The sequence below is a fragment of the Sordaria macrospora genome, chromosome 1 (genome assembly GCF_033870435.1).
Source record: "Sordaria macrospora chromosome 1, complete sequence".
Classification (NCBI taxonomy): Eukaryota; Fungi; Ascomycota; class Sordariomycetes; order Sordariales; family Sordariaceae; genus Sordaria; species Sordaria macrospora.
Genome location: NC_089371.1, coordinates 867,157 through 894,846, shown reverse-complemented (window position 1 = coordinate 894,846; position 27,690 = coordinate 867,157). Strand labels below are relative to the sequence as shown.

At 51.5% G+C, this 27,690-nt stretch overlaps 7 protein-coding genes across 7 annotated transcripts; 4 read left to right on the top strand and 3 right to left on the bottom strand.

The window, feature by feature from the left end:
- Nucleotides 1–104: 104 nt before the first annotated feature.
- Nucleotides 105–2,489, bottom strand: SMAC4_05245 (uncharacterized protein). Its single transcript, XM_003346997.2, has 3 exons — nucleotides 1,729–2,489; nucleotides 983–1,570; nucleotides 105–703 (listed from the first exon to the last, which is right to left on the bottom strand). The coding sequence occupies exons 1-3, from the start codon at nucleotides 2,179–2,181 to the stop codon at nucleotides 350–352; spliced, it is 1,395 nt and encodes a 464-aa protein (XP_003347045.1). The 5' UTR covers nucleotides 2,182–2,489; the 3' UTR covers nucleotides 105–349.
- Nucleotides 2,490–2,778: 289 nt separating this feature from the next.
- On the top strand, nucleotides 2,779–5,105 carry SMAC4_05244 (uncharacterized protein). Its single transcript, XM_003346996.2, has 3 exons — nucleotides 2,779–3,604; nucleotides 3,671–4,299; nucleotides 4,357–5,105. Exons 1-3 carry the CDS (start codon nucleotides 2,981–2,983, stop codon nucleotides 4,748–4,750), a joined length of 1,647 nt encoding a protein of 548 aa, XP_003347044.1. The 5' UTR covers nucleotides 2,779–2,980; the 3' UTR covers nucleotides 4,751–5,105.
- A 599-nt stretch (nucleotides 5,106–5,704) lies between these two features.
- On the top strand, nucleotides 5,705–8,424 carry SMAC4_05243 (uncharacterized protein). Its single transcript, XM_003346995.2, has 3 exons — nucleotides 5,705–6,046; nucleotides 6,537–7,787; nucleotides 7,904–8,424. Exons 2-3 carry the CDS (start codon nucleotides 6,796–6,798, stop codon nucleotides 8,190–8,192), a joined length of 1,281 nt encoding a protein of 426 aa, XP_003347043.1. The 5' UTR covers nucleotides 5,705–6,046; nucleotides 6,537–6,795; the 3' UTR covers nucleotides 8,193–8,424.
- Nucleotides 8,425–9,204: 780 nt separating this feature from the next.
- On the bottom strand, nucleotides 9,205–10,444 carry SMAC4_12821 (uncharacterized protein). The gene is made up of 4 exons (XM_066091090.1): nucleotides 10,282–10,444; nucleotides 10,165–10,178; nucleotides 9,811–9,971; nucleotides 9,205–9,708 (listed from the first exon to the last, which is right to left on the bottom strand). Exons 1-4 carry the CDS (start codon nucleotides 10,299–10,301, stop codon nucleotides 9,685–9,687), a joined length of 219 nt encoding a protein of 72 aa, XP_065945485.1. The 5' UTR covers nucleotides 10,302–10,444; the 3' UTR covers nucleotides 9,205–9,684.
- Nucleotides 10,445–11,280: 836 nt separating this feature from the next.
- SMAC4_05242 (uncharacterized protein) lies at nucleotides 11,281–12,877 on the top strand. Its single transcript, XM_003346994.2, has one exon. The coding sequence runs from the start codon at nucleotides 11,431–11,433 to the stop codon at nucleotides 12,613–12,615; it is 1,185 nt and encodes a 394-aa protein (XP_003347042.1). The 5' UTR covers nucleotides 11,281–11,430; the 3' UTR covers nucleotides 12,616–12,877.
- A 453-nt stretch (nucleotides 12,878–13,330) lies between these two features.
- Nucleotides 13,331–16,261, top strand: SMAC4_05241 (uncharacterized protein). Its single transcript, XM_003346993.2, has one exon. It carries the CDS (start codon nucleotides 13,499–13,501, stop codon nucleotides 15,962–15,964), a length of 2,466 nt encoding a protein of 821 aa, XP_003347041.2. The 5' UTR covers nucleotides 13,331–13,498; the 3' UTR covers nucleotides 15,965–16,261.
- A 5,958-nt stretch (nucleotides 16,262–22,219) lies between these two features.
- On the bottom strand, nucleotides 22,220–27,218 carry SMAC4_05240 (uncharacterized protein). The gene is made up of 2 exons (XM_003346992.2): nucleotides 24,760–27,218; nucleotides 22,220–24,701 (listed from the first exon to the last, which is right to left on the bottom strand). Exons 1-2 carry the CDS (start codon nucleotides 25,214–25,216, stop codon nucleotides 23,143–23,145), a joined length of 2,016 nt encoding a protein of 671 aa, XP_003347040.1. The 5' UTR covers nucleotides 25,217–27,218; the 3' UTR covers nucleotides 22,220–23,142.
- Nucleotides 27,219–27,690: the final 472 nt, after the last annotated feature.

Below are 27,690 nucleotides of genomic sequence, written 5' to 3'. Positions count from 1 at the left end.
TACTTCTCGCCCACTGGGCGATTCGATTACAAGTGTTGGGCCGCGTTTACGCTATGGGCAACACATGATTTACATTGGCAATAGGCCTTGGTTTGCCCTCGGATTAATGGTTTTGGTGGACAATTAGGGCACTGCTCTTAATTTTGTATGCTAGACTCACCGGTGCGGCACGTCTCATGCCCTACGGGAGGCGGAAGTAGACGTTAAAAATAACAACAACAACAACAACAACAACCCCTTTACTTCATCAAGCAATTCCTCAAACCCTCAACAGAACTACAGAAAGAAACAAAATGATATCAACACCCCCCACTCGCCTCATCATTCCTCAGTGATCACAGTTTTAATCTTAAACATCAACCCTCTCCCCCCGCTCCTCGTACCTCTGCATCATCCAATGCCTCAAAACCATCTGCGCACACTTCCACAGCTCATACCCCGGCTTCTGCGAATCCGAATACTTGGTGCGCGTCTGCCGCTCCCTGCTGACCTCTTCCATCTTCTCCATCATGAGATAGGTGGGCCAATGTCCCGGGCAAAAGACACGCAGGGTGGAGAAGAGGCGGAGGACCGCGAGGGACATTTGTTCACGTTCGTATTCTTGGGATCGTTCTTCTTCTGGTGATTGTGGGTTTGGGGGGATGTAAGGCTTTGAGGGACCGTCGGGGTGGGACATTAGGCGCTCGTAGCCGAGTTTTGTGAGCTGTTTTGGATGGTTAGTCGGGTTGATTGAGGATGGGGAGGAGAGAAAATGGATAATGTTAAGAGAATGGGAGGTTTGCGAGAGACGTTTGGAGAGGAAAGGTTGAGGGGGAAAGATCGAGAAGATGAATCGAAGGGAGATGGTTTTAAGGGAATATATGGTTGGGGAAAAAAAAGGTCCAGGGAGGATTAAGGGGCAAAAGAATAAGGGTACAGACGAAGGGAAACAGTGAAGGGAAAAGGTAAAGGGCAGAAAAGGTCCATGGGGATAACTACTCACTTCCCAGGTTTGCTCTCTCGACAACGTCGCACCACCTCTGACCAACCAATACAACAGCTTAACCGAGTCCCAGCTCGCAACCGGGTTTGCCAACAAATGATTCGGAATCTTGGTCGCCGGGTGAATATCCCAATACCCCGTGCGCAAGGCGCGGTTTTCTCTGCTATAGAGAGCTCCATAGGGGTCGAACTTGTTCAGAATGAGGGTGAACCATTCCCAATCGGCTTTGAAGCAGATTTCCATGTCCAGCTTGTTGTTGTTAGACTGGGACGAGGAAGAAGAAGAGCCCCGGCCGGAGGAGTCCCCGAAGAATTCACCGTCAAAGTGCAGGCGGTGGTGAGGGCGGTGCGGGTAGCTGTCTTGGATGTCGTCCATGGTGTAGTCTTGGATCTCATCGGGGCCGGGACCTTGTATGAGGTGCCGGTCAAGTTCCATGCGCTCCGTGGGGCCGAGCGTGAGCCAGTTCTCGGTGTGGATGAAGGGACGTGAAGCAGAGATAGAAGAGCCGTTCTGTTGACGTCGGATCCAGACTTGTTGGGCGTGGAGGATCAGGGAGAGGGTGAGCCATTTGGAGGAGAGGATGGCGGTCTGTTTGATGATGTTAATTCATGATGTTTGTAAGAGAAGGAGAGTATGAGAGGGAAGAAGTAAATAGTGTGAATGGGTGAATGAGTAACGGACGTGTGTAAACAATGTTTCAAGTGACAGTGTCTCATTATCTCAGCATTTCAACCAAGTAAACTAACCTGAAAGTCTGGATTACCAGGCATTCTCTCATCATCCTTCTCATAGCCTCGATACGACTGGATATCCTTCCTGGGACAGCCAAACCACATATCCCACGTAGGAGAGAAGGCATCAACAATCAGCTGCAAAAGGAAGGTCCTGGCTGAAAGCATGTAGCCAATGCGAAGACTACTCCTTGGAAAGTTGAGGTTCTCGGACATGGAGAAGATACGCTCAAGAATTTCAGGCGGCAGCTGCTCAATGGGCGCCGCCGGCTTTCTCGTCTTGACGCGTCGTCGGCGTCTAACACCATTTTGGTCGACTTGGCTGGGAATGACACCAGTCTCCTCGTCGAATTCCTCATCACCATCATCACCATCCAGGTGCTTGCGCTTGAAGCGCTCGGGATTGGGAGGTTGCCATGGTTGTTTGCGGCCGTGGCGGCCTCTGATTTTGATGGGTGTCAGCTTCATTGTTTACCGTTCTACAGGAGTGCACGAGAACGGCAAAGAGGCCTGTTTTGATGTGGCTCGAGTGGTCAACTTGAACCAGTCGTGTAAGTCGTCAAATCTACATTAAGCAAGTGGGTTCTGAAGAGGTGATGAAGAGGGACTGGGTTGGGTTATGGAGAAGGAAGGAAGCCGCTATGGAACGTTGTCAACAGCAACAGTGAGTGTCGTTGCTAGGGAAACTATAAACATCTCATGCAGATAACCAGGGTAAATCTTGAGGAGAATCCATTGAGAGAACTCTGCAGTTGTAATGTCAAGCAAAAATGTCAAATAGGAATAGGTGAAGAACCAAAGCGTCTATTGAAGTTATCCAGGCGTTGAATGCATTAACAATTTCTTATCAACTGAAGCATGGTGATTGATAGAAAACACACCAGCGACCTCCATGTCGATTGGAGTTGCCCGCATGCATGGCAGCATGACGAATCCCCGCTTCGAGTGCACACACTCCTAACAGTGCTTATTCACACCCCTCTAACTGCACGCTTTTGCCGACAATTGCGATTGTCAACAACACCACTGGGCGTGGCTCCATTGAAAGCTTTGACGACTGTTCGATGATTTTCTGCAGGCACAACATCGACTGGGATTTGGTAAGGTGCGTTGCGGCCATCTTTTGGGAAGGCAGGAAGGCCTCACAAACACTGCGAATCATCTCTCGTTTTGATTTGCGCGCCTTTCTTTTTCCCCTCTGTTTGCGACGAGAGGAAAAGAGAGAAGAATCGTCAGTCAACCCACAACGACGACGATCTTTGCTGCAATGCCGCCGGCATTGAGACCAGCAGCGCCATCACGGAGCCTCCTTCGGTATCTTCGTGCCCAGTCCGAAGGGCTTCCGTTTGCGCCAACATGTCGCGCCGCTGTTGAACGACACCCGGCTCTCCAGCGTCGCCATGTCTGTACCGCAGGCGGTTCGACCAAATTATCACCAAGACAGCCTTCCTCGACGACGACGAGATCGCTGAGTACGATAACACCGCCCAAGCGCACCGAATTGCGCGCCGGTCTTGTCGACCTTGATGCCGTTCTCCCCAAGTCGCTTCGCAAACAGCGCACCACAAAGCCCCTTCTCGCACTCCCGCCGCCGGCTGGCTCGTTGCGGTTCTCGTCAAACCAATCCTCCGACTGTGACCCGTGCCCCAAGAGGCCAAGTCTTAAAGAGTGGCTGTTCGGCAATGGCGAGAAGAAGGGGCCACCAAATACCCGGCTGAACGATGACGACATAAGAGTCGCACTCGAAGAAGAGTCCGGTTCCATCTTCCAGCGCAGGGCTCTGACGGCAAAGGCTGCAATGGATCCCAGACTGAGGTGTACAGAAGTGGATGAGAACGGCAACGTTGTTATGGTGGACGGTGAGCTCAAAAAGAGTGAGCTTATCGCAAAGGTACGTGGTCTGACACAGGTGGAAGAGATGCTATGATGGCATTGCTAACGAGTCGAAACGCAATAGTACGGTCTTCTACCTCGCGATCTTCGCAAGATCGATTCATCCAACCTTCCGCATATCCTTATTCGTCCCTCGGCGATCCTTCTCAACCTGCTACACTTGAGGGTCCTGATCAAGCATGATTGCGTCCTTCTGTTCGACGTCTACGGTTCCAAGAGTTCATACCCCCAGTCGGCCTTCATGTACGATCTACAAGGCAAGCTGCAGCAGAAGCAGTCGTCCGGAGCCAACAGTCTGCCCTACGAATTCCGCGCTCTTGAAGCCGTGCTCATGTCGGTCACTTCGGAGTTGGAAGCCGACTTCGAAGCCGTTCGCGACCCTGTCATCCGCATTCTTAGCGAGCTCGAAGATGATATTGACCGCGAGAAGTTGAGGGTGTTGCTTGTCCTGTCCAAGAGGGTCAGCACTTTCGAGCAGAAGGCCAAGCTCGTGCGTGATGCCATCGAGGAGCTGCTGGAAGCCGATGATGATCTTGCGTCCATGTACTTGACTGAGAAAACGCATGATCTCTACAGAGGCGAGGATGACCACACTGAAATCGAGCTCCTGTTGGAGTCTTACAACAAGATCTGCGATGAAGTTGTGGAGGAAGCGAGTAACCTCGTCTCGAGCATCAGGAACACGGAGGAAATGTAAGATTTACCCACTTACCAAACTTACGGGGAAACACGCAACTAACCACTTCACAGTGTCCGTGCCATTCTTGACGCTAACCGTAACTCGCTCATGTTGCTCGATCTCAAGTTCAGCGTGGGCACTCTCGGCCTCGCAATGGGCACCTTCTTGGCGTCTTGGTACGGCATGAACCTGGAGAATTTCATAGAGGAAACCAACTGGGGATTTGCTATGGTCACCTCGGTGTCGACGATTGCCTCGCTCATTGTCTGCTGGTACGGCCTCGTCAAGCTCCGCAAGGTGCAGCGTGTCAAGATGGGCGACTTGCACAACCGCAACGCCCCCAACCACTGGTTCCGGGACGAGAGCACCGACGTCCTGCTTGATCCCAGCAACCGGGAACGGTTGAGGAGAATTAACTCGATGAAGAGTGCGCAACACAAGAAATCCAGCAAGAGGTGGTTTTAATGCCCTGGGATATGACGAAAAGAGAATAGGACTGGGTTGCGTGATGGGCAGGCAGAGAGCGTTTTTTGGCGTTTTTAGGGAGAACGAACGGAATCCCCCTTTTCATGTTGTTTCGATCGAGAAAAGTAATGACGGCAAAAATGCATATTAGACGGAATGGCGTTCAGACACTGTACTAAAAGGGGGTCCCTTCTGTCTTGTTTGTGTTTTTTGTTTTGTTCTGCTTGTTGTGGTGTTGTAAGATGGTTTGCAGGGTAGTTGGCCCGCTGTCTATCGTCTCTTTTCATTCTTCACGTGTACTAAGTAGTACAGTTTTATCTCAACTCATCATCATTATTACTAGGTAGAGGTTTAGAGAGAAGTGTTATTAGATCAATGAGTGCCCTGGAGAGAGAATACCCAGGAACGCTTCTTCTTGTTAGGATAGGCAGGCAGGTTATCATTAGTTCAAGTCATCCGTTGCGCTGACTCGATGATCGTGATGATATGTCAGTTGATGTTTTCCATCAAATGATATCTTTCCGTTCCTTGGGCTATCAGTCCTTAGGAGTGTTTTCCCCGAGCCCACTGAAAATCCAAACACACTACATAGACAAACATCAGATAAAATAGACAGAAATGGCCCATTGTCACCGCATGAGACCCGAGGTCGATCCCGAGACAGAATGGCCAGAATGGTCGAATTCTCTCCCGTTCATCCGTAGTGGTCCGGTCACCGGTGGTGGTTGCGCCTGAGATACTCCGTTAAAATCCGCTACAGGGGACCGCCGGCAGTTGGAGAAGTCTTAAGAACCTAGGCCCGGGCTGGAGCTTCCCCGCAATATCCCGCCAAGACCCCCCATGAATGGAAAGTGCCCCGCCGAGCGCGTGGGCCGTGGACGTATCCGAACAACGTCGATTGAGGACTCACACCTCACACCACCCACAACGAGACATCACACTACAAAGTTCACCGGCAACCAACCCACCCAAAAAACAGTGAGGTGACGCAACACTCCCAGATTGGAACTCCTTATAACGACTCGACTCGACTCGCTAGAACGGAATAAGAAGCTGAACGGTAAACACAATCAATCAATCAGTCAACTTAGCCGTGCCTCTCTCTGCCTCACCGTGTATAACCTCGCCTGATTCCTTCAAGCTCGGAGCTGGAGAGGCAAAGCAAGACGATCAATAATCACAAATCTCTGGGGCTTGAGAAGTCAACTGAGGGGACGGGTATATAAACCAGTCTGCTGAAGGGTTTACGAAGAGGATTAAGATCAGTACTTCTCATCTTTACTATCAAATACCAAGGTCAGTCAGTGAATTTATCAACATCCGTCTTCCAGTTACACATCGATGAAGTTTTTATAGACAGAACTCTATATACCCCTATGCAAGACTTCAGAGCTGTTATGAGTTACAGCTGGGTCAAGTCAAGTGGCTTTTCCTCTCCTTCCCCCGCACGGTTCCTTCAGGGTCCTCACGGATCATCATCAGTGAGAGTGACCGGCACTCCCGGTCCGGGTGAATTCGGGGTACGGTGCCGGTTACGGTTGAGGTCATCACGCCGTGGAGTATTCTCAGACCTGTCTCGCAATAGAGTCATGAAGAGGAAGCAAAGGGGCGTCAACGTCGAGGTTCTGTTTTTGCATCGAGAAGGGTCTTGACATAAAAGTGCGATTGATGAAACTTCGGACTGAATCAGTTTCTCCTCCTATTTCACTGGTCTCTTGAGCTACACTTTACTTCACCTCAAAGGCTTCTGAAGAAATCAAGCCAGCCAGCTAACATGTCGCAACAGACAAGACCTCGCCGTCCATCATTCTCAGTCTCACTCCGTCCTAAACGGAGACTCTCACGCCGTTCTTCTCGAGGATTAGAACTCATCTTTAACATCGCTCAAGCTCCCACGCAAACCAACTAGAAGAGCGTCGAAGTCAACAAAAAAAAAACGTCAACAAATACCGCCGACACCACCGTCAACACCAGCGGATACGGACACTGGGTTTATCTTTCCACAACCAGTGCAACCAGAAACTTCAAACGACAACACCGACAAAATGATGTCCCACATCCCCGGCGAGATCCCACCACCCAACCTGGCCGCTCTGGCCGAAGACCACTACTTCTCCGCCAACCCGCCGCCCAAGGACCTTGAGAAGCACGTGAAGCTCGCCAAGGACTTCATCGACTACCACGCCAAGTCTGGCCGCAGGCTAGTGTTGATAACCAGCGGCGGCACCACCGTCCCCCTCGAGAAGCAAACCGTCCGCTTCATCGACAACTTCTCGGCGGGCACGCGCGGCGCCACCTCGGCCGAATATTTCCTCGAAGCCGGCTACGCCGTCCTCTTCCTGCACCGACAATTCTCCCTGCTGCCCTTCTCGCGCCACTACAGCCATGCGACCGATTGCTTCCTCGATTTCCTGAAGGAAGGGCCTGACGGCCGCTCCGTCGTGGCCCGCGACAAGGACGCCAGCAAGATGCTCCAGGTGCTGCGCAAGTACCACAGTGCTCGCGACAACAACATGCTGCTGGCCATCCCGTTCGTCAGCATCTCGGACTACCTGCATGAGCTGAGGAGCATCGCCCAGCTTATGAAGCCGCTTGGTCCCAAGGCGCTGCTTTACCTGGCCGCTGCCGTTAGCGATTTCTTCGTGCCGCCTGATCGCATGAGCGAGCATAAGATCCAGAGCACGGATGCTGTCGCGGAATACAAGAAGTCTGCTTCAACCGCGACTTCAAATGCTGCCACTCCCAGTGCCAGCACGAGGGCTACACCCGCCCCTGGCTCTGGCAATGGATCTGGATCAGGAGTGGTGGATGAAGAGACCTTTGACAACTTTGATTCTTCCCCCAGCGTGCCTAGGAGTAAGCGGTTGGTGGTCGACTTGGACCCTGTGCCCAAGTTCTTGAAGAACTTGGTGGAGGGATGGTCGCCGGAGGGAATGATCGTTTCGTTCAAGTTGGAGACGGACCCAAGCATCTTGACTCTGAAGGCTAAGTACTCGCTTGATCGGTATCAGCATCATTTGGTTATTGGGAATTTGCTGTATGTTTTTGTCTTCTATTTCCCTTTTCCCATTTTCCCTTTTCCCGTTCCCCCGTTTCCCTCTCCCTTTATACTCCTCCCACCCCTTCAAACCACCCGTACTAACAGAGAAACAGCTCAACCCGCAAATGGGAAGTCGTCTTCGTAGCGCCCAACCGTAAAGACAAGTGGATCCGCGTCCCCATGCACCGCCGCGTCGGTTCTTCTACTTCAACCGACCCGTCAACATCAAAAGATACACAAATAGAAAAGGACGAACCCCTAGACCCCAAGTCCTTGCCCGAGGGGGAACCGGAGATCGAGATCGAGAGCCTCATCATCCCTGCTGTCAAGGACTCGCATAGTGAGTATATTGATACTTTTGAGAGGGAGAGGAGGGGAAGGAGTGGGACGCCTGGTGCTTAGAGGGCTAGGGTTTTGGGGCGGGGCGATGATGGGGGCAATTGTTGGTGAGTGATTAAGGGGTGGGTGAATGGGTGAAGTAAAGGGTGGGTGAAGTGAAGGATGAGTGAAGTGAAGATTGGGCGGTATGGTATGCTACGGTAGGTCATGCTCACGGGAAGAATTGGGGGGAGGCATGGCTCGGGATGGAAAGCGGGTTTGATGTATACATGTGTAGAGGTAGTATCAGCATTGGAAAAAGTTGCAGTTGCAGTCAACATAACATCAAAAACTTGGGATGGATGGGAAAGACGGATAGAGTGAAGGGAGAGAAAAAGATTCAGCGTCGACTGACAGACAGCGTTGGATTTTGATCATCAGTCTTTCATGTGCCGTGTATAATCATCGGGCACCGCGTTTCAGTATAGCGATGCATTGAGAGGTTTTACGGCTTGATGAGTTGAGATGTCTAGGAGTTTTTATTTTACATTTTCTACAGCCTGGTTTGAAAGAGCTTGATGTCGCTCTCCTCGTAAAGATCAGTCAACGAAGCCACTGAATAAGTATCTTCTGGCTGTTGTTGTTGTTGTTGTTGTTGTTGTTGTTGTTGTTGTTGTTGTTGTTGTTGTCATCAGCAACGTTGACGAGAAGAACCTCGTTGAAGAGCTTATACATAACACAGGAACAGAGGAGATGGTGTGGTTTGCCACGAAACCAGTGGCCTTGTTGAATAGCCATATCTTTTGCTCGGAACACCCATGAGGTGTTCACATCTTGATGGATACGCTGGTAAATTTGTATGTTCCGAGTTCGAAAAGCTACGTCATGGTCGTCGGGGGTAGCTAGTAGATCCAGAAAAAGACGACGGAGACCATATTTTAAGTGAAAATGAGAACCTTGCTGTCTCCTCCTCTTCTTTGCATCTCGAGAGGCAAGCTGTCGTTGCTAGAGATACACGCGTATGTTACAGAGATGATAAAACGAACAGCACCCAATAAGCCCGAAAGCAACCATGCCCTGCTTGTCATGCTTTGTCCGCCTTGTCCGAAATCAAAATAATCATAGAGTGACCCAAAACATTTCACAGAGAACCGGAACATGTACGTTTACCTGGAAAATCGCATTTCTGTTTTACGCTTTCCCAGGCTTGTTGGCCTTAAGGAGACTGTTTCGCCCGTAGCTGGTATGCCCAGACTCAACAAGTCCAATACCACACCCAAAAACAACACAGCATCCCATCCCAATCACAGACGCCCTAACAAAGTTGCTTGCTTTTGAGCCCTTTTCCCCTTGGGATCGCCCTGTTTCCAGGAACCCCCACCCAAAACGTCCGTTCCGGCGTTGTTTTGTTGTTGTTCGTCATCGTCAAAAATTCGCATTCATCGTGGTGACGCGGGGAAGGAAAGGGTTGGTTGTTTGATGGCATTCTTTTCAAAAGCTCGCTAACTTTGTATCGCCGGAGAGAAGAAGGTTGTCATCGCGACGGAAGCTTCATTGCGTTGCGTGGGAGGGTAATTTAAGAGCCGGGGTTGGGGTTCATCTGTTTTGTCATAATCAGTTTCGTGTTCGCGCAACTTTGTGGTGTGTTGTCCGCTCTCGAGATCTCGAAGATCTGTCCAGCTGGACAGTGGCTAGAACTGACCTTGCGCTTGCCGCCGGTCATGGTGACGTTGACGAAACGGCGAGTGTAAGTGAGTCTCTTCTTGGCGCGGCCCTTAGGAGTCTTCTTCTTCTCCTGCTTCTCGACCTTAGGGGTCTGAGACTTGACCTTGCCTGTATTGCGAAATTCGTCAGATTGGTGTTCTCATCGGTTGCCAGATCGGTGTTCGTTTTCGGTGCTTGGAGCAGGGATGGTTCGTTCGGGATCCATCATCGCGATCTTCTTGGTGTCTTTGCCGTCTTTCGATATTGATGAAGATCGGTGGGGTTATGATGGTGGTGGTAATGATGGCGATGATGGGACAACGCAAATATCAGGGCTGGAAGAGCAACATACCGGCACGGGCCAAACTGTTCAACAATCATCGTTAGCATCGCTGATTCTTTCATTTATTCATGATCGCCGCAATCAACAGGAAAACCGGCATGAAGCCTGGCTGTTGGTCAAACATACCTTCCGTGAACCTTTCCCATTTTCGGTTATTGCGGTGGGCGCGAGAAGACTACTGTGGTTGTCGAAGTGGTAAGGCCTCTTGCCGTCAAAAGGGAGCAAAAATCGAGACTGGCAGGAATACTGACCTGGGCGGACTGGATTTAGCGATTAATTGTGGGAGCTGCGGGGCTCGTCATTGGGGCTCAAACCGTGCGCTCGCCTCCTCCCGGCACAGCGATTTTTCGTGGCTCACGTGAGGTGGCGAAGGCCTCTGCTGTGGCGGCAAATGCTTGGCGTCTTGGCAGTTGCCGGGCTATTTATCGCCATGTCAGGTGATCCTGCACATGATTGAGCGTCTTCTCGAAGGAGGTGTGGGTCTCAATCGATTCTGTGGCCCCTGGCAGTTCTTGGCACCGTTCGAACTCTCCTTCACTTTCATCTCGGAATTGTGGGAGCACATGGCATCAGCTGAACGTTTAACGATAACAGTCAACAAGTGGTGCGACCGCGGATATCACCGTCGAATATAGGTAGGATTTACAGTGCAATACCTAATGCCATGTTCAAACATCCTGCCAGACCAACATCCACCGGAAAGATAATAGCAAATTCTGACAACAGGATTATCGCCAGCCATGTTTTGTCGATCTCTACGGCAACAGGAACACGGGCAGCAACAACGCAACCAGCTCTTTCACAGCGACATTGACAGGGCCATGAAGTGCTGACGACTCCCACTTACACCGGCCGCAATGCCCAGGCACGCCAGGCCAGTCACGTCACAGAGGCACTGAACAAGCGGGGAATGAAGACGCGGCCCGCTAACGGCCCCACGAGGTCGCCCACCAATCCGGGGTCAATCTGCACTGTCGCAGAGCGCCCCGGCACCGACCGGTAGCCCGTGAGAGATCCTGTAGGTGCCACTCACTGGACACCATAACGAAGCGAAGCATCGGAGCTGCCCCGGTCGTTTTTATCTCGTCGACCTTCCTTCCCTCCACTTGATATTTGAGACTGGACTACACCTCAACAGTGAAACCTTACACTCATTCTCTCCTTTTTGACCTACGTCTCCACGAGTATCAGTGCTTCACAATTACTGCTCCCATATAAGTCCCGGACTTATATCGCGAAAATCATCGGCGCCCCCCGTCCGGCAGGCAGCCCATCATGAAGCCCATCGCTCTGAGCGCGCTCCTCACCGCCGCCGCGGCCGCCGTCGCCGTGCCGGGAAACGAGTATGAGAAGCAGCCTCAACAACCTCCGGTCACCAAGCCCCGGATCCCAACCTCGTACGAGTCGGCCGTCATGGCGCGGCGCATCCTCGCGCTCACTCCCCTCGGCACCCTCGCCACCATCTTCCCAGCATCCAACTCCAACTCCTCTTCTTCTTCGATCATGATGACCGACGAAGAAAAGAACAACCCCAAGATGCGGGAGAACCGCCCCGCCGAGGTGGCCGGCATGCCGCACGGCCTGATGGAGTACATTTCCGACTGCGAGTACGCGACCAACGACGTGGGCAACCCGACGCTGCTGGCCATCAGCATCGAGACTTCCTTCAAGAACATTGCTGCCGGAAGTAACGTCTCTTTGGCAGTGCAGTGGACTCCTCCTCCTCCACCACCTCCACCGCATCATCGCTGGCCTCCTCACGGTGGTCCGCCAGGGCATAAGAAGCCTCCTCACCATGGCGATGACGACGAGGACCACGAACACAGTGATCACGAACATAGGAAACACAAGGATCACAAAGATAAAAAGCACCACAAAAAGGACAAGAAACACAAGGACAAAAAGCACAAAAAGCGTCCTCACCACCCCCCTCCCCCTCCACCCCGCCCTTTCTCGCCCGCCGCCCTCCCCCGCTTCTCCCTGCTAGGCTACGTCGAGAAGATCGAAGGCGGCGACGACCGCACCCAGGAAGGATCCGTGGGTTCACAAATCGCCTCTTGCTTCACCAAGTCCCACCCGGACGCCAAGTGGTGGTTGCCCGGCAACCGCATCCACGAGTCGCATTTTGTCCGACTGGTGGTGACGCAGGTGTACTGGATCGGCGGGTTTGGCGATCGGGCTTATATCGGCTGGATTCCCGTCGATGAGTGGAAGAAGGTCACGAAGGAGGAGTGGGAGGCGATCAGACTACCGGGTGAGTGGGAGGGTCATCGTGGTCCTCACCATGGACCTCCGAAGCATGAGAAGCCGGAGCATGGGAAGCCGGATGAGGATAGTGGTGACGAGAGTGACGGTGAGGATGAGGGCGAGAACCAGCAGCAGACTGGGACTGGGAAGGAGAAGGGGTGGGTTCTTGTTCAGGATGGGAAGAATGAGGATTATACTGTGAAGGATCTCTAAAGGAGAGAGGTTTCGCGGAGTGTCTAATACGACGCATGGAACCACACAGATTGCTGAACTGAAAGTACGTTTTATTATTTTCGATACTATTCCTTGCCGGATTGGATGGAAGACGGTCCAAACGGGAGAGTGCGCTTTCTTGGATATCTATCACATTATCTAGATCATGCTTCCATCCACGCTAAGCATTTTTGTTTGCACCACCCAGCCCGTATATACCCAACAGCTGAGATGATCAATTTCAGGATATGCACAATCAAGCCCTTCGTTACATGTCTTTCTTTTGCGATCGCTGCATGCAATGCGAGTCTGACCAGCATATCGGCTGGGTCGTTTGGTATCTAGCTTACCAGCTTCCTCGTAAACCACGGCACAAGAAGAAAACGCAAGATCGAAAGGGAAGAAGCAATGTCACTGTGTCACCCTAGACACTATATCTGATGATATCGCAAATATGCCACTGTCAGCTTGTCAAGCCGCTGCCGTGACGCTGCCGCTGCCGCCCTATAGGGGGCTTACCACACAGCGTGCACCGAAGCTGACGACACGGCTCGGTTCCATCCCACGAGATGGAGGGGTGACAGGATGGAACCAAGTGTTTCATTGGCGCGTACCAACAATTGTTGTGTGCCGCAATTTAAAACCAGCAGCCTCTTTTGGAAACGGGCAAGAAGAAAAGACAGAAGGGATGGATGGAAAGGTACTGTGTATAACGGTTTAATTTCCCGCTGGCTGGGCTGTCTGTCGTGAGGTCGGATCGAGGGAGCTTGGGCCCTGGATGGGAGGGATTTAAGCATGGAACGATTGCCGTGGTTTTCGTTAGCGGATCTTTTCCATCACCACTTCTGGAAGGATTTGGATTCAGTCAGCGGTTCGTCATTGCATGAGTAACCGGCGAACAGCAAAATACGATGAAACGATGGCAGACTCGGTCGTGATCGCGCCTGAAAGGACGGTAGGCCTTTCTCCGGACTCTCAGCAATCTTTGGTGTCTACCTCAAATCGACGACATGGGCTCGGAGAGACGAGCAATAGCGATGGCGATGTTTACTTGGTCGAAGATCCAAAGGCACACAGGCCAAGGGAAAGACGAGGCACAGGCAACGGACGGTTTCCTATCCGTGTTAACGGGTCCAGTGTTAGCTCTTCATCGACAACAGCGTTGACGGTTACCGTCGTTTCCCCCGCGGACTCGAACCCGCCGCCAATTCCCCAGAGATCGCACTTCCGTGGTGTATCCCAAAGCCCTTCCTTGTTCAACAAAAAGCCGGGGTTGATACCATTCGCCTTACAAAGATCAAAGGGTGCGAATCTGAGAAGCAGTTCGGTGCCTCCAAGAACATCTGAGGGTGTGAAGCCAAATGGGGCACCGGTGACCCGGACTCGGCTGGCGCGAGCTATGTCTTCGGCGGAGGAAGGAAGGCCCGGGGCAGATATTTCTGCTGAGGGCACAATTCGTGCGGGCTCTAGGGAGTCAGTCAGAGGTCAATCTCGTGGAACAAGTCGAGTCGGAAATAATCCGGTGTTCACCAACCCTTTCAGACCAGAAAGCGCGACGTTGGGTAGGTCCTCCAACATCTGGGAACCATCAGTCCTTCCGGTGCGGCAGCATGCTTCTCAAAACCGTGAGCCGCTTCTTGAGGTTGCTCGCGGCCTTCTCTACTCGATCTCCCAAGTTCATTCAGCTGTCCAAAGTATGTCGAGTTTTGTCGTCAATCATGGGACCGGATCCAGCTTGGAAGCCGTCTTCGAAAGAGCCAGTTTCCACTTCCATGAGCTGGAGCAAGCTATCCATGCTTTCCATCTCCCGAATGGCACACACGGCGATGAGCATCAAAACTACAGGCCTCTGCAGCAGGCTCTATCAAGACTCATCAGCGCCTACATCAAGATTTGTAGTGAACTCGCCGGTCATGTCGACCTTTTTGTGGATAATGGGGATGAGAGGTATATCAGAACTTTCCTCATGCTTGTTTACCACAGCGTTATGGAACTCCGTGCAACCATGAGCGAATGGCTGTCCACGACCTCAAAGGTGCGACCTCCTCCGGTGCATGGCTTGGACGCCGCGGCGACGGTCAAACCACGACGGCGGACACAAGGATCCACGACTCCAACACCATCGAGAAGAGCTTCCATAAGGAATCGTTCCCCGTTATCGTATTTCAAAGGCCGCAAACCCCCGGGTGGCCTTGAGTCTGCTCGAGGAGGTGTCAATATGCAAGTTAGGACGGACTTACCTTATCCTGGGCCAGGGGGAGCCCCAACACGGACAATGGCGGTGGCAGCAACGGATTCGGCTCCGGCTGCCACCTCCGCAAAGAGCACCGGCCTGACAACGGCCTCCACACTGGTAGCAACACCGGATGTACCACCGATGCCAACAACTCCAGAGCCACCTCTCACTGCTACCTCGTTCCCTCCTCCATCCTTCTCTTCACCCACTCCTTCACACATATCCAACAATGCCGTACCAGATCCGAGGGATGCGCCGTTCGATGTGCTCTTCTTGACGCTGAAGTCGGCAACCTCTCAGATTCTTCACACGCTCCCACCCCTGAACTCCTTGTTTGCGCACTACCATCATCAGGTCCATTCCAGTCCAGCGATGTGGGAAGCGGCAAAAGCATGGACCATTCTGTTGACCAGTGGCGTCAAAGTGCAGAAACAAACGGAAGCTTTGCGGGAGAGGCTGTCCACGCTGAGAGTTGGCGATCCGGCGTTGTTCTCTCCTCCACCTGCTACGCGGGCAACTCAGCCGCAAAATGGTTCGGGTCACGGGTCCGCATCGGGTTCATTTTGGGATATATGCGAGGGTTTGTACACCACTTGGGCGGAATTTGGAGATCTGTTGAAGAGAGTATTAGTGAAGTCAAAAGACTCGGTAGCAGAAGGGGCAAGACCAGACACAACGGAGCTTAACCCGCAACTCTCACTACCGCCGGAAACACTCAAGCAACTCGGGAAAATATCGCGAGGACTCAAGGACGCAGCCGAGTTGAGTGTCGTCGTCAGGAAACAGATACAGGTGCAACTACAGCAACAAATGCAGCAGCAAGAGAGGAAGCAGCAATCTCAACCCGCCACGCCGGCTGTCGTTATGTCGCAAGGGCAGAACAAGATCATGGTGAGGATGAGAGAACGCGAAAGGGCAAGAGAAAGGAGCATCAGTCCCAGAACGAGAGACATAAGCGCTGTTCGAGCGGGAACGCCGGCGGCGAGGAGGTTGCAGCAAATGCAGATGGAGATGCAATCACTCCCGCCTTTGCCCATGACGCCGCAGAGTGCAGCCCTGGGACCGGCGTTTAGGGCTACGAAACCCTCTCCTTTTGGGTCATTTTCTGGGTAATTAGGGGTTGCTATATCATTCTTGGGAAGGAGGGACTGAATACCAATTTACCTGATGTTGGTATAATCGATGGTTCTTTCCGTTTTCACTTGTTTCTGCGGGTGCTTTGCAGTGGTAATCTCGGTCACGATGGATGAAAGAAGTCGCTCTGGACCCACAAGCCACAGCATGCATATGGATAGAGTAAACTTCCCGAGACGCACCAAATTTCTAACCAAACATCTATACCATACGCTGTATAAGAAGTTTGAACCTAAAAAAAGTATCATTAGTAAATGAGGCTTGTTGAGATTACCCTATATTAACTCTTTTTAAAAGGGAAATAGTTTTCTTGAGAAAAAGTGTAAGGAGATACGGCGGCGTTAACACTAATATCCATACTATCTTTCCCAAATGAGTATAGATTATAGAATGAAAGCCAGATGAATTATCTTTGAGGCCTAGAAAGCAAACCTAGTAATTTTTCCTTTTCGAAATAAAACTTTGGACCGAGCAATTGTATACCTGAGTTGGATTGGCGCGTACCTCAAAGTTTTTGGTACGTCTCGGGAGGTTTACTCTATGGATAAGCCACGCTGGTGGTTGACAAACGGGTTGGGCTCATTGGGTTCGTGATCTCTGTTCCGTTACAACTCTATACTGTGCACACTGCCGCCTACTAGTCGGTCTATGTAACCTCATCACTGTCGGAGCTTTGACAAGCTTATGGCCTTTCATCTTCTGATCTATCTGGCTGAGTTCACTTAGACTTCTACCTCGAACACCTCATCGACACCAGGTTCATCATCCGCCTCCGTTATCCCATTACGCCACTTTGAAGGCTTAGAGGGTTGCGATCCGTCGCGTGCTCCTTTTTATGCGAGTTTGAACTCGACAACCGCTACAACATCTTGGTAGGTTGATCCACCAATTATCTATCTACTCCGGCCAAGCTGACCAACGTCATTCAGTCTGCCTTATGGTTGAGAAACGGCTACTCTCAGAAGACGCGACTCGCAAACCAAGCTATGGAAGATGAACAGCATCCCCAACTGGGGCTCAATCAGCTCCGTGACCAGCTTGCGAGCCTTTGGCTCGGGACATCGTCCAACAAACAAAGCATGGATGATCAACAGCCTCCTAAGCTGGGGCTAAATCAGCTCTGCGAAACCTGCGTCAACAATATTTTCCCAAGGGATAGAGAATGGCAATGGCTCAAAAAGGGCTTCGACGACAAACCAGAAGAAGAAAGGCTTATAGAACCTTTCACCTTGAAATGTCTCCTTGAAGCTGTGAAGGCTGGTTGTCGCTTCTGTACCATAGTATCAGACAGTATTGATCAGATGGGGGACCTACTTCGTCATAGGGGCATTGGGGACCTTTGGAAGACACAAGAACGTTATTTCTTGTTGCCCCATTGCATACCAGGACGTTATGCGTGGTTCCAGATTGATTTCAAGTTGGGAATGAACATCCACTTTCAAAGCTTCAGCATAGGCGTCTCTAACGTTACTGCTCTGGGTCAGGATGGCTCTTACCAGAGCACACACTTCCCCGAGAAAGTGCTGGTTCAAAATCAGTCGCAAACCAACCTCGGCGAGCAGCCTTTCGACCAAGTCAGACAGTGGTTGCACTAATGTCAGCAAACGCACACGATGTGTAACACTCGGTCCGGGCCAGAGCCGCAGTCGGGACGACCGCCCGTACGGTTCATCGACTTGGGAGATGCAACTCATCCGGTCAGACTGGTTGACCGTCAGTTGACAGAGGACGACAAGCCGGCATATATCAATCTCAGCTATCGTTGGACGACAGAGATTGAACATTCTCAGACGACTCAATCTAACAAACATATCCATTACGACGCAATCCCTGTTAACCGGTGACCACAAGTTTACAAGGATGCTGCATCGATAGGACGCCGTCTTGGTGTGCGATACATTTGGATAGATGCCTTGTGTATTATACAAGATGATCACAAGGATTGGTATGAGCAATCCCAGATGATGGACATGGTGTATACGAATGGGTTTCTCAATCTTGCAGTCATCTAGGGTGATGATTCTCCCGGTCTTGAGTGCCCCTGGAACCCTTTGAGCATCATGCCATGTGTCGTGACCCGGGTTTCTACCAAAGGCGACGCAACTGGCGAGATCAGTCACTGGATGCTTAAGATGGAGGGCAGTTGTAATTTCGAGCCGTCTGTTCCCCATGCCCCTCTGTACAAAAGAGGGTGGACATTACAAGAACGAGCCTTGTCAACAAGGACGTTACATTGCGGCAAGCAGCTCTACTGGGAATGTATGACATCCAAAGCTTCGGAAGCATTCCCTTCGCTTCACATCCAGGATCGAAAAATGCTAGATTCGACGTGGAGAAACCCTGTTCAAGGCTTGAAACGCGTTGTCTCTGACGCCGATCTTTTTCGGGCTTTCAGCTCCGTAGAAAACCCCCGTCCCCCACCCCCGATCCATTCCAGACATCTGCGCCATCATCGGCAACCGAGGCTTGACTATTAGAAGACTGTCGTTAATACTTGGAACGACGTTGTTAACGCATTCTCAGCCATGTCACTGACCAAGCCGAGCGACAAGTCGGTTGCGCTCCGAGGTATCGTCAACCGACTGCAAGGTCCACTAGGAGACGCAGACGGAGCCAGTCAATATGTATCAGGCCTCTGGAGGATTGGGATTTACTTTGAACAGCAACTATGTTGGAGGATGTCAAATCGCTACGCTCCTCTTGAGCGTGAGCTGGATCATGGTCTGGCTGAGCATTTTCCGTCCTGGTCATGGGCCGCGTGTGGCAACAGAGTGTCTTTCCCCGACATCCTCGAACGGCGGGAAACACGAAGGCTAGCCAAGCTTGAGTTGATACATGGGACAGACGATAATGCCACCGATTCATTGGGGCCAGCCGTGATCTTTCTCCGCGGGGTACTTATACCTTTGATCAACGCTGACAAGATCCTCGCCGATGGATTCAGGCAGCCTCTTGTCTCATGGACGGAAGAGCTTCCCCTCGAGGAGTCGAGCGGGTGGATAAGATCCACCTCCCAAATTCACCTGGATAAGCCAATTGACGGGGAGCAAAAAAAGAAGAAACTCAAATTGCTCCCGCTGTATCACGATTGTTATCATGGAGCGATGAGAAGGGATGGTCATGTCTATGGTCTTCTCCTGGAGCCCGTTGGGACTCATGATGGGCGACCACTCTTTCGTCGATTCGGCATGTTTAAGTCGCAAAGAGAGACGGTATTGAGATTCGACGATCTGGAATCCGGTACATCGATGAAGAATTTGATAGAATCGGGCAAGCTGTTCGGCCCAAGGGAGCTGACTTTTGCCGATCTGCATGAAATTATCGAAGTGGACGATTCCGACGAACTCAATTATGAAACGGCGAGCTGGACTCGATATTTGAGTTAGTCACCCAGGAAGAAGCGGTAGACCGGATCCCTAAAGAGCTTTACGAAAAAGTCCTAAAAGAGCCCCAGATTTGCCTGATATAGCCTGGTTAACATATTTGTTTAGCATGCCTGTCACACCGCATCGGATCCCTTTCTATCTCCGATGGATTTCTCTTTCCTCTTTCCTCTTTAAAATGCCTACACGTCTTGCAGTGTAACTTATCTTCAATACACACTCACAGTTACTGTTCCCACCCACAACGAGCTCTCTCATGAATCAAGTATGTTGTACAAACAGCTTCTTGGACTCCATCGCCTTATATTTCAGTCAGCATGAGACACACACTCGCCCAATCGTAACTCTACCTCTATCCACACAACAAGACTCCCAGCTAGGTCGGACCGGATCAAATCAAATAGAAGTACCACTGGACTTGGACCTCCCAGTACATAAGAAGACCTCGTAAAGGTTAGGAGCAAGCTTCTTCGCAACTATCACCTTCATATTTTCTCCCATAGCATTATCCCACATCGGAACTCCCTTCACACCCGGCTTCAAAGTGTTTGACGTTCACCAGACAGAGTACAGACACTTTCCGGGTCTTCTGCCACTTCGCCAAAGAATCACAGCTCAGTGGCACATACCCTCCTTTCCAAACTCGAGGTAGGCCGAGGAAGAGGGTAAGTAAAGTCAGGCAGGTTGCCTCTACAGTCGAATTCTCTCATCTCGCGTTAGCAGCTTCTCTTTCCCACTGGTAAGGTAGGGCAAAGCCAAACGAGGTTGAATAAGGCTAGCTCAGGCAGGACAGGCAGGACAGGCAGCAGCGCCGTCTCGAAGAACTTTCTCAGTATCACCCGCGGCCTCCAGATGTTGAGAGAAAAGGCTTTAAGTCAATACAGGAGGGGAGATATTAATAGTATTGTCAAGTACTTCTACCGATCTTGTTATACTGCTCGAGGAGATACCTGACTGATACTTGAAAACGCTGTTGTTGTAGTGCATGAGATATCCCTTTCTAAATTGAAATCAGGAACACCTAGTCAGGACAAAGAGCGTGAGGTAAAGTACAGCATCCCCAAACCAGCGCCACGACCTGAACCAACGATCCATCACCTTCTTCTCGTATTGTGATATCGGTATCTGTAGTCGAGTGTTGACAATATGTAGTGTACGCACAGTAAGCAAGTCAACAATACCTTGTCCTAGCCCTCTTCTAGTTTGACCCTGGCAACTGAACGGCGAGACTAAAACGGAAGCACGAAGTTGAATTCCAGCCTCACCAACAACAGTCTCACCACCATAAACAACCCGGCCACCTACACTACATAGTACAGTAGATAAGGGTACACCAACCGACACTATACCCCCAACCTCAACCCCATAACCCCCATATCCCCATATCCCCATATCCCCATATCTCCATATCTCCATATCCCCATATCCCCATATCCCCATGTCACCCCATCACAATAACTCCATCACCTACTGCCAAGTGAGCCAAGGTAAGTAACAAGACCCAACTAAGTGGGTCCCAAACAGGCAAGTCCAGTCTAGGCAGGCTGGACTAGGCGGTGATCAATGGATTCAATGGATAAACAGTCACGATAGGGTACTCCGGTCCGGAGTGAACTCATGGCTCATGCGCATGTGTGTAGGTTCGGAACAGATATCGGAGGTTTTCGATGTAGGTTCCGACCTCTGCCGATGTGAGTCACTCGGTCACAGTCAAGCACTCGATGAGTTGGCCTGTTCAACTAGGGTTCAGAGAGGAATTTGCCCCCTTTCTCGTTTTGCTCATTCCCTGGCGAGCCTGGGAAGACACTCGCTCACAACTTTGTGTGCGAATATGGTGTGCTTTTGTGAATTTGGGATGTGGATTGTTCCTGCCTGATTTTGTCTTGTCCTGCCCTGTCTTGAGTTCAGGAAGGAAGCTCCGTATCTCCGGGGCTCCTTCGGTCCTTCCATCCCGGCACTGTCACCGACGAGTGATGATGCTGGATGTTCGATGCCTGGTTGGTTCATCCAAAAGATGCCAACGCCTGCCTGCTAACAACTGCCGGATGGCTGAAGAAGACGAGGGTAATGAGACAGAAGATGCCACTAGACATCTTCCACATCACTATTGGACGGCAAAGATCGTGTGAACAGTGAACCGAAATGAGGAGGCGAAAATGTTGGGGCCTGTCATGCCTCTCGTGCCTGCCGTCCGTCTCAAGCTTCACGGGTCTTCACCTTCGTGCCTTCCGTATTCGAGCCTTGTACCTTCCTCATCTTGAGATTTCCAAGCAAAGACTGGTCGGTTACGAGCGGCCCATCCAGTCACACAACTAACACAGGATAACGGAAGAGGAAGGAACGACAAAGATTTGAATGTGAAGAGCTTTCTCGCCGTGTGACACAGTACCGTACGTGGCGAGTATGATCTCGGAAGACAAATGTTGGGAGGGCAACCTCACTTGTGATTGTTCTCCGACCGTTCCGGTGAAACTCATTCCATGAGATCCGAATGGCAACGATGAGTGAATGGATGAGTACGTAAGTGTGAGATGAGACTCACGCGACAAGTCTTATGATATGACAAACAGATGAAAACAACATTCGCTCACCTCACTTGGCATCAGTCATCCGTACCGTTCATTGACCGGTCCGTCCGTAAATCGTGTCGTGTCGTGACTCCCGTGCGGCTCGGTAGGCCTCTCCGAGTCTTCTAGTCTCGTGATCAACCTTGGCTCACAGTTCGTTTCTCCTTGGTTGCGAACGGTTGGCGCAGGCACGTAAGGGAGGCAGGCAGAGCGAACGGCACGTTGTGCAAGTAATCTGAATCTGTGCAAAGAAGCATGTCAGAACAGATTTTGTGTTTAATCAAGATGTTCGATTTTGATAAGTTTGCAACTAGACCCAACCGGCTGGTTAAGCAACCGGGTGCGTGTGTCTGTACAGATCCATTTTGTTTGCCTGTAAACTAAACTCGACGATCGGTTGATGATACGACGGTTCGGTGCGTGCGCGTGTTGTTCAACGAAGGGACGGGTGAAGGCGGTTCGAGAGCGGTTCCAAAGAATGTGTGAAATTAAGATCCCAAATCTTATTCGTGTGAATTGCCGTAATAGCTTCTTAAGCATAGCGAGAGATTTCAGGAACCTGACAAGCCATTCGACTTCGTCGATTTGGTCGTCCGCGAGTGAAAGCCGTCGTCGGATATTCCCAAGTCAAGGTTGCTCTGCTGCGTTTGGTCGTATGCGCGCCCTTTGCGCCCTGCTTCTGGTTACAGTTGTAAAGATATATGCTCCTCCAAAATCCATTATACTCATAAGGACGTTCCATGTACTTGCCTCCCATGCCCTGAATTCGCCAAGCGTCCAGAAGACGCGGATATCATCGTGCGTTCGAAAAGATAAAAGAAAGAAAAAGACTGTAAGCACAACAAACACAACCGTCGCTCCTCGTCGCTCCTCATCGTACACTAAACTACAGCCACCGGTTCGCCAGCGCAAAAGGCAAAACAAAGCACGAGCCCAACCATCCCAATGCCGTTTCCCAGACCCAGGACAATGCATGCAAAAAGTGCTTTTAGCCTGTCTCCTTGGATGCCCCATCTAAGCCGTCTAGCTTGATGTTTCCAAGGTTGTTGGACTGCAAATCTTAACTCCAGCGCGCCGCCTTCCATTTTTCCCAAAGTGAACATATGGAATTATAAGCTTATCACAAACGCAGGCAGTGATGAAAATGTGCTGCTAAATGCGGACATGACGTAACGCAAAAGATATTACGAATAATAATCGCTACTGCTCAGCAGAGAATCCCGTCCCACATCCCAGGGCCACCGATGCCACCCATGGCGGGATGGTGTGATGGGATTGCAGCCCGAGCGTCTTCGACCGAGAAACAAAGCCGCTTGTAGCTCTCATCGGAAAAGGAGCGGACCGGCATCTGACGAGCTGGTCGCACAGAATCTAGGCTAGAAAGAAGGTCGCGAACGTTATCCTGAAGAGGCTTGTCGGTAGTAGAAGGAGCCCTAGCACGCTTCATTCCCGCCCTAGCCGGAAGATCACTGCCCTGGCGGCGCAAGTCCTGAAGAGCAAGCGCAGCGACCTCGTAGTCATTGAGGTTCTTACCCGCCGCATCCATGTAGCAGGACTCGGGAGAAAGCGTCAAGAGGTTGTTTCCATAGGTTTCGTGAGCCGACACAATGACTGGCTGCGGACCATACTTCTGACCCTCCTGCTTCCCATAGTGGTAGCGCGCCTGAGCATCCGAAACGGACGACGGCGCACTTTCCACAGAAGTAGCAGAGAAAGAAGAAGATCGGGACAGTTGCGACGAATCGGAAACCATGGACTCGGGGGAAGACGCAGTAGAGACGCTGTTGGCAAGAGACGAACGGCGGGTAAGGTAAGGGGGAGATGAAGCCGAAGGCCAGCGATCCGAGGCCTGAGCAGCCGTTGCGTGCGAGGCCTGCTGCATAGCATATCCCATCGACGAGCCCTTTGCAAGACAAGACGCAGCACTCACTGCAGGAGTACTGGTCATTGCGCGGAGCTGAGGAGTAGGACGGGGACTCGGGAGCAAGCCAAGCGCGGGAGCCATGCGGCAGTCCGATTGCACGGCAAAAGGGCTCGGTTCCATAACAGCAGGAGTTGCCATCGGGGCTGGGGTCCTAGCGCGGCACTCAACCTTGCTCTCGAAGGGGGAAGAACGCTCAAACGGAGGAGTGTAGAGTGATCTGGCGACAGCCGGCACAAGAACAGGCGATCTCTGCTGGAACCAGGAGGCCACTTCCTCGACGTTATCCAACTCTGGAGTCAACTGGCGGATGGCGTTCTTGTAGTTGGCGCTTTGCTGCTGATAAATCTGCTGGGCTGCAGAACCCGAGCAAGGAGGAAGCGAGGGGTTGATCTTGGCCATGCACTCAGTCCACCGCTCGTACAAGTGGTCTGGGATGTGCAACTTCCAGTTGACCGCCAAAAGAAAAGCCATCTCATTCTGGTTGATCTCCTTGACATTGAGGCCAGAGATCTTGCTCCAGGCCTTTGCGGAGTAGTTCCTATCCTGCAGATACTTGGAAGCCAAAATCAAAGCAGCAAGAAACATACGGCGCCCGCACTGGAGACCCGGATTCTCGAGGCAATCGCGAGACTGTTCCATGGTAAAGTCGCAAGCAGGGACATGGGGCTTGATCAGGATCAAGTAGTACAGTGCAACCGTCAAGGTGGAATAGCTGGAACGCGAGCGCTTGAGCGTCTCCTGGATGAACTGGCGCAGGGAAAGTCCCGGGTTCGCTCCATTGCCGTTGCGAGGGCAGGCCGAAGACAAGGGCCAAATGGCTTCGACAGTCAAGGTGGCTGAATCTGAGAGAAAAGTTTGAGCATATGTCCATCTAGAAAGCCAGTAGTAGACACTCCTTACCGACGACGGTGTCAACGAAGTTAACCTTGCGGTCATCTTGTCTCACGAGAGAGGGCGGATGCCCGGTACGAGAGGTCGCTGAGCGGTTTGTGCGCCGGGGGTTTTGTCTCAACAGACGGTCGCCCTTGGCTTGTTCAGCGCAACTCTTTTGCCAGTGACTAACATGCTTTACGGACGATTCACCAAGGCTCTCAACGGAGCTGATGGAAGTTTGCGACGAGTTCGAAAACTGCGTGGGGAAAGAAAAGGTGCGGTAAGATTGTTCGTTGTCGGATGCGCTCGAGCGGGAATCATCCGAATCTTGGGATGAAGTACTGTCGGACGGGACCGAGATTAAAGAAACCGAGAAAAGGGAATCCACAGAGGTGTAGGAGGATAAGGTGGTTACGGGATAGGAGACGTTTCGAAGAAGCGAGCTGCCGCGGGGGTGCATGCGACGTTCGCTGTTGAAATTCATGGTGCACTTAGGGTGGTTGAAAGATAAACCAGGTATTTCCAGCCGCCGTCTTGTTGTAATATCGACCGATTAGACCGTTAGAGTATTGAACAGATCGTGAACCTATCGAAATGCAAGCTTCACCAGCAGGGCAAAGCAAAGTATGTCGAAGAGGAGAAAGAATATCCTAGAGCAACAAAGCGCAGGTATTCAGAGTTCCACGATAGTTTTTGAACGGACCGGAAGATACGACAGAGACGGCGACTGGAGTAGTGTGTTTAAGCGCAAGATGCATCGTTTCGTGGATGATTTCGCCGGGGTTGAACGGAGGCGAAAGGGGGGGGGGGGTGCTTATGGTAGGCTTAGTATGCTACCATATGCGCGACTCGGAATGGGTGTTGTCTAAGTGTTTTGTTTCGAGGTGGTGGTTATGGGTCGTTGAGGTCGTTGTCGTTGAAGTCGTTAAGACAAGTTTGAATATGTTCGAGTCGGGGGAAGGGTAAGGAGTGTTATTGTTGTTGTTGATGTAGTTGCGGTTAGCGTGTGGTGGGTTGGTGTGTAATGGTGTTGTCGTCGACGGTGTTGTTATGAGGTGGTCGCGATACGGTATTGATGTCGGTGTAGGTTGGTGATGGTGACGCCGTGCAGACTGGATATGCAAGGTACGGACTGGATCGATGTGGGGGAGGCAGACGACGTGTCTGGTCGACTTGTTTTAAAAGGCGTGGACGGCGATGTGTGGTGGTGACGATGCACCCCCGTTGTCGGAATGGGAAAGTAGGCGAAAGGGTGACTCTTCGCGGGCGCGTGTCCTTATCCTTCTGGGATCGGGGCGGCGAACAGCAAAAAGACTCGTCCAGCTGCCTGCGGGCACTGTGAGTGACTTGGACTTGGAAGTGCGATAGGGACCTGATGGGGCGGGTCTTGTTGGTCTTGCGCTGGACCGCTGACCTTAATGGGCCTGATGGGGACCTGATGGAACCGGATGGGGGGCGACCCTGGTCTGCCGTGTCTCCTCTTTCTCGATGACTCTTTTTCGCACGCGCTGGCTTGGGGCCTTGACTGAGTGGCGAAAGGAGCCCTAGCAACCTCAACGGAAGGGAATCGATTCGATGGATCTCTTTGCCGCCGCAGACAATTACAACGGATCGGAAATTTGTTAAGGAGGATAACAGGTGGCTGCAATTGGCAGGGCGTTCACCTGTGTAAAATGTGCAAGTGCGATGTGCAATGTGCGATGTGGATGATGAGTGACGGGATGTTCTTTCTGAGTGTGGTGACAGGTGCCTGTGCTAACACTCTTTTTTTGCTTCAGCGCACTTTTACAGTGGTGTGACCAGCTCCCAAGACGGAAGCCTGAAAATGGATCTCGTTTGGGCTGTTTTTAGTAGGCTCGGTTGTGGCGAGCAATTGACGTTGCGGTGAGTAATAATGAAGGCAGTGATTGTCCTGATGAAGCAGGCGAAGGAAAAGAAGCCTGTTTGCCTCTGCCGATTTTCTTTGTTGTGTATGGATGGGGAGGGTTGAAGGCGTTGTTACCGGGAGTGCTAAGGAGTGAGTCTTTCCCGCCGTCTTCAGCAGTGGGGATGAGTCGCCGGGTGCCGATTCGGTCTGGTGATAAATGGGAAAATAGGCAGTTGTTGTGTTTGGTGGTGTCTCTCTTGTTGAAAACCCTGACTGACGGTCTATGACTGGTCTGAGCTCTTCCACTTGTTGGTCCTTGTTGATTTTCCTTTGTCGCAGGGTCAAGCGAATGCCGCACGGAAAAGGAGAATACGGCTTCAGACAAACACCAGGCAGCGACGCACAGATGGGACAGGGCCTTGCGAGGTGGGAAACTTGGTAGATTAAAAAAGAAGTTTTGGTTATTTGTTGGCGATGAGATTGGTGATTGTGACGAGTGGGCGTGGAGAAAAGAGGTGTGCAAATACACCAGATCTATCACGCAGACTACAAATTCGGGGGAAACTTGAGTCGCGATCGTCTTAGATCTTGGAGGAATACATGGCTGCTGTGCTGGTCAAAAGGGAGGGAAGGATTGAGAGACGAAAGCGTGGGTGTCGATGAGTTTTGAAGGAGGTGACGCTTTGCTGCCACCGGATTTCTGTTCTTTCCCACTCCAGAGTCGAGCGGAAGCCGTCGGTACTCGATGGAGTAACAGAAATTGCCGGCCCGTCCGCTGCGTTTGGTGCAAATGGGGAACTCCGGCAGTTAGCGGACTGGAGTACCTTTTTGCAAAGTTCTCCCCTTTCTGCCTGTTCGCTCCGCGTTGACGCAAGGGAATCACCTTCCATGCATAGAGCTACGATGTGCCTCCACTTCAGGGCATCCGCCGCAAGGTCGCCTGGTCACTATCTGATGGTATTTGATATGAGAAGTTGATGGGGCAGGTCCAGCTGAATATCAGCACTTGCCATCATTTTCATGTCTTTACCCTTTGCAAAGGCTTTGCTTCATTTGGCGATATTTTCGAAGCTTTTAGTTGTCTAAGGCAC

What these genes read in the sequence shown, in the direction of transcription:
- SMAC4_05244 (XM_003346996.2), top strand. Translation starts at nt 2,981, where the DNA reads ATGCCGCCGGCATTGAGACCAGCAGCGCCATCACGGAGCCTCCTTCGG. An exon ending in AGAGTGAGCTTATCGCAAAG is followed by an intron (nt 3,605 to 3,670) that starts GTACGTGGTCTG and finishes GAAACGCAATAG; the next exon opens with TACGGTCTTCTACCTCGCGA. An exon ending in ATCAGGAACACGGAGGAAAT is followed by an intron (nt 4,300 to 4,356) that starts GTAAGATTTACC and finishes ACCACTTCACAG; the next exon opens with TGTCCGTGCCATTCTTGACG.
- SMAC4_05245 (XM_003346997.2), bottom strand. Translation starts at nt 2,181, where the DNA reads ATGAAGCTGACACCCATCAAAATCAGAGGCCGCCACGGCCGCAAACAA. An exon ending in CTGGTAATCCAGACTTTCAG is followed by an intron (nt 1,571 to 1,728) that starts GTTAGTTTACTT and finishes ATCATCAAACAG; the next exon opens with ACCGCCATCCTCTCCTCCAA. An exon ending in CGAGAGAGCAAACCTGGGAA is followed by an intron (nt 704 to 982) that starts GTGAGTAGTTAT and finishes CATCCAAAACAG; the next exon opens with CTCACAAAACTCGGCTACGA.
- SMAC4_05243 (XM_003346995.2), top strand. Translation starts at nt 6,796, where the DNA reads ATGATGTCCCACATCCCCGGCGAGATCCCACCACCCAACCTGGCCGCT. An exon ending in TTGGTTATTGGGAATTTGCT is followed by an intron (nt 7,788 to 7,903) that starts GTATGTTTTTGT and finishes ACAGAGAAACAG; the next exon opens with CTCAACCCGCAAATGGGAAG.
- SMAC4_05241 (XM_003346993.2), top strand. Translation starts at nt 13,499, where the DNA reads ATGAGTAACCGGCGAACAGCAAAATACGATGAAACGATGGCAGACTCG.
- SMAC4_05240 (XM_003346992.2), bottom strand. Translation starts at nt 25,216, where the DNA reads ATGAATTTCAACAGCGAACGTCGCATGCACCCCCGCGGCAGCTCGCTT. An exon ending in CTTCGTTGACACCGTCGTCG is followed by an intron (nt 24,702 to 24,759) that starts GTAAGGAGTGTC and finishes CTTTTCTCTCAG; the next exon opens with ATTCAGCCACCTTGACTGTC.
- SMAC4_12821 (XM_066091090.1), bottom strand. Translation starts at nt 10,301, where the DNA reads ATGGGAAAGGTTCACGGAAG. An exon ending in TGACCGGCGGCAAGCGCAAG is followed by an intron (nt 9,709 to 9,810) that starts GTCAGTTCTAGC and finishes ATGACAAAACAG; the next exon opens with ATGAACCCCAACCCCGGCTC.
- SMAC4_05242 (XM_003346994.2), top strand. Translation starts at nt 11,431, where the DNA reads ATGAAGCCCATCGCTCTGAGCGCGCTCCTCACCGCCGCCGCGGCCGCC.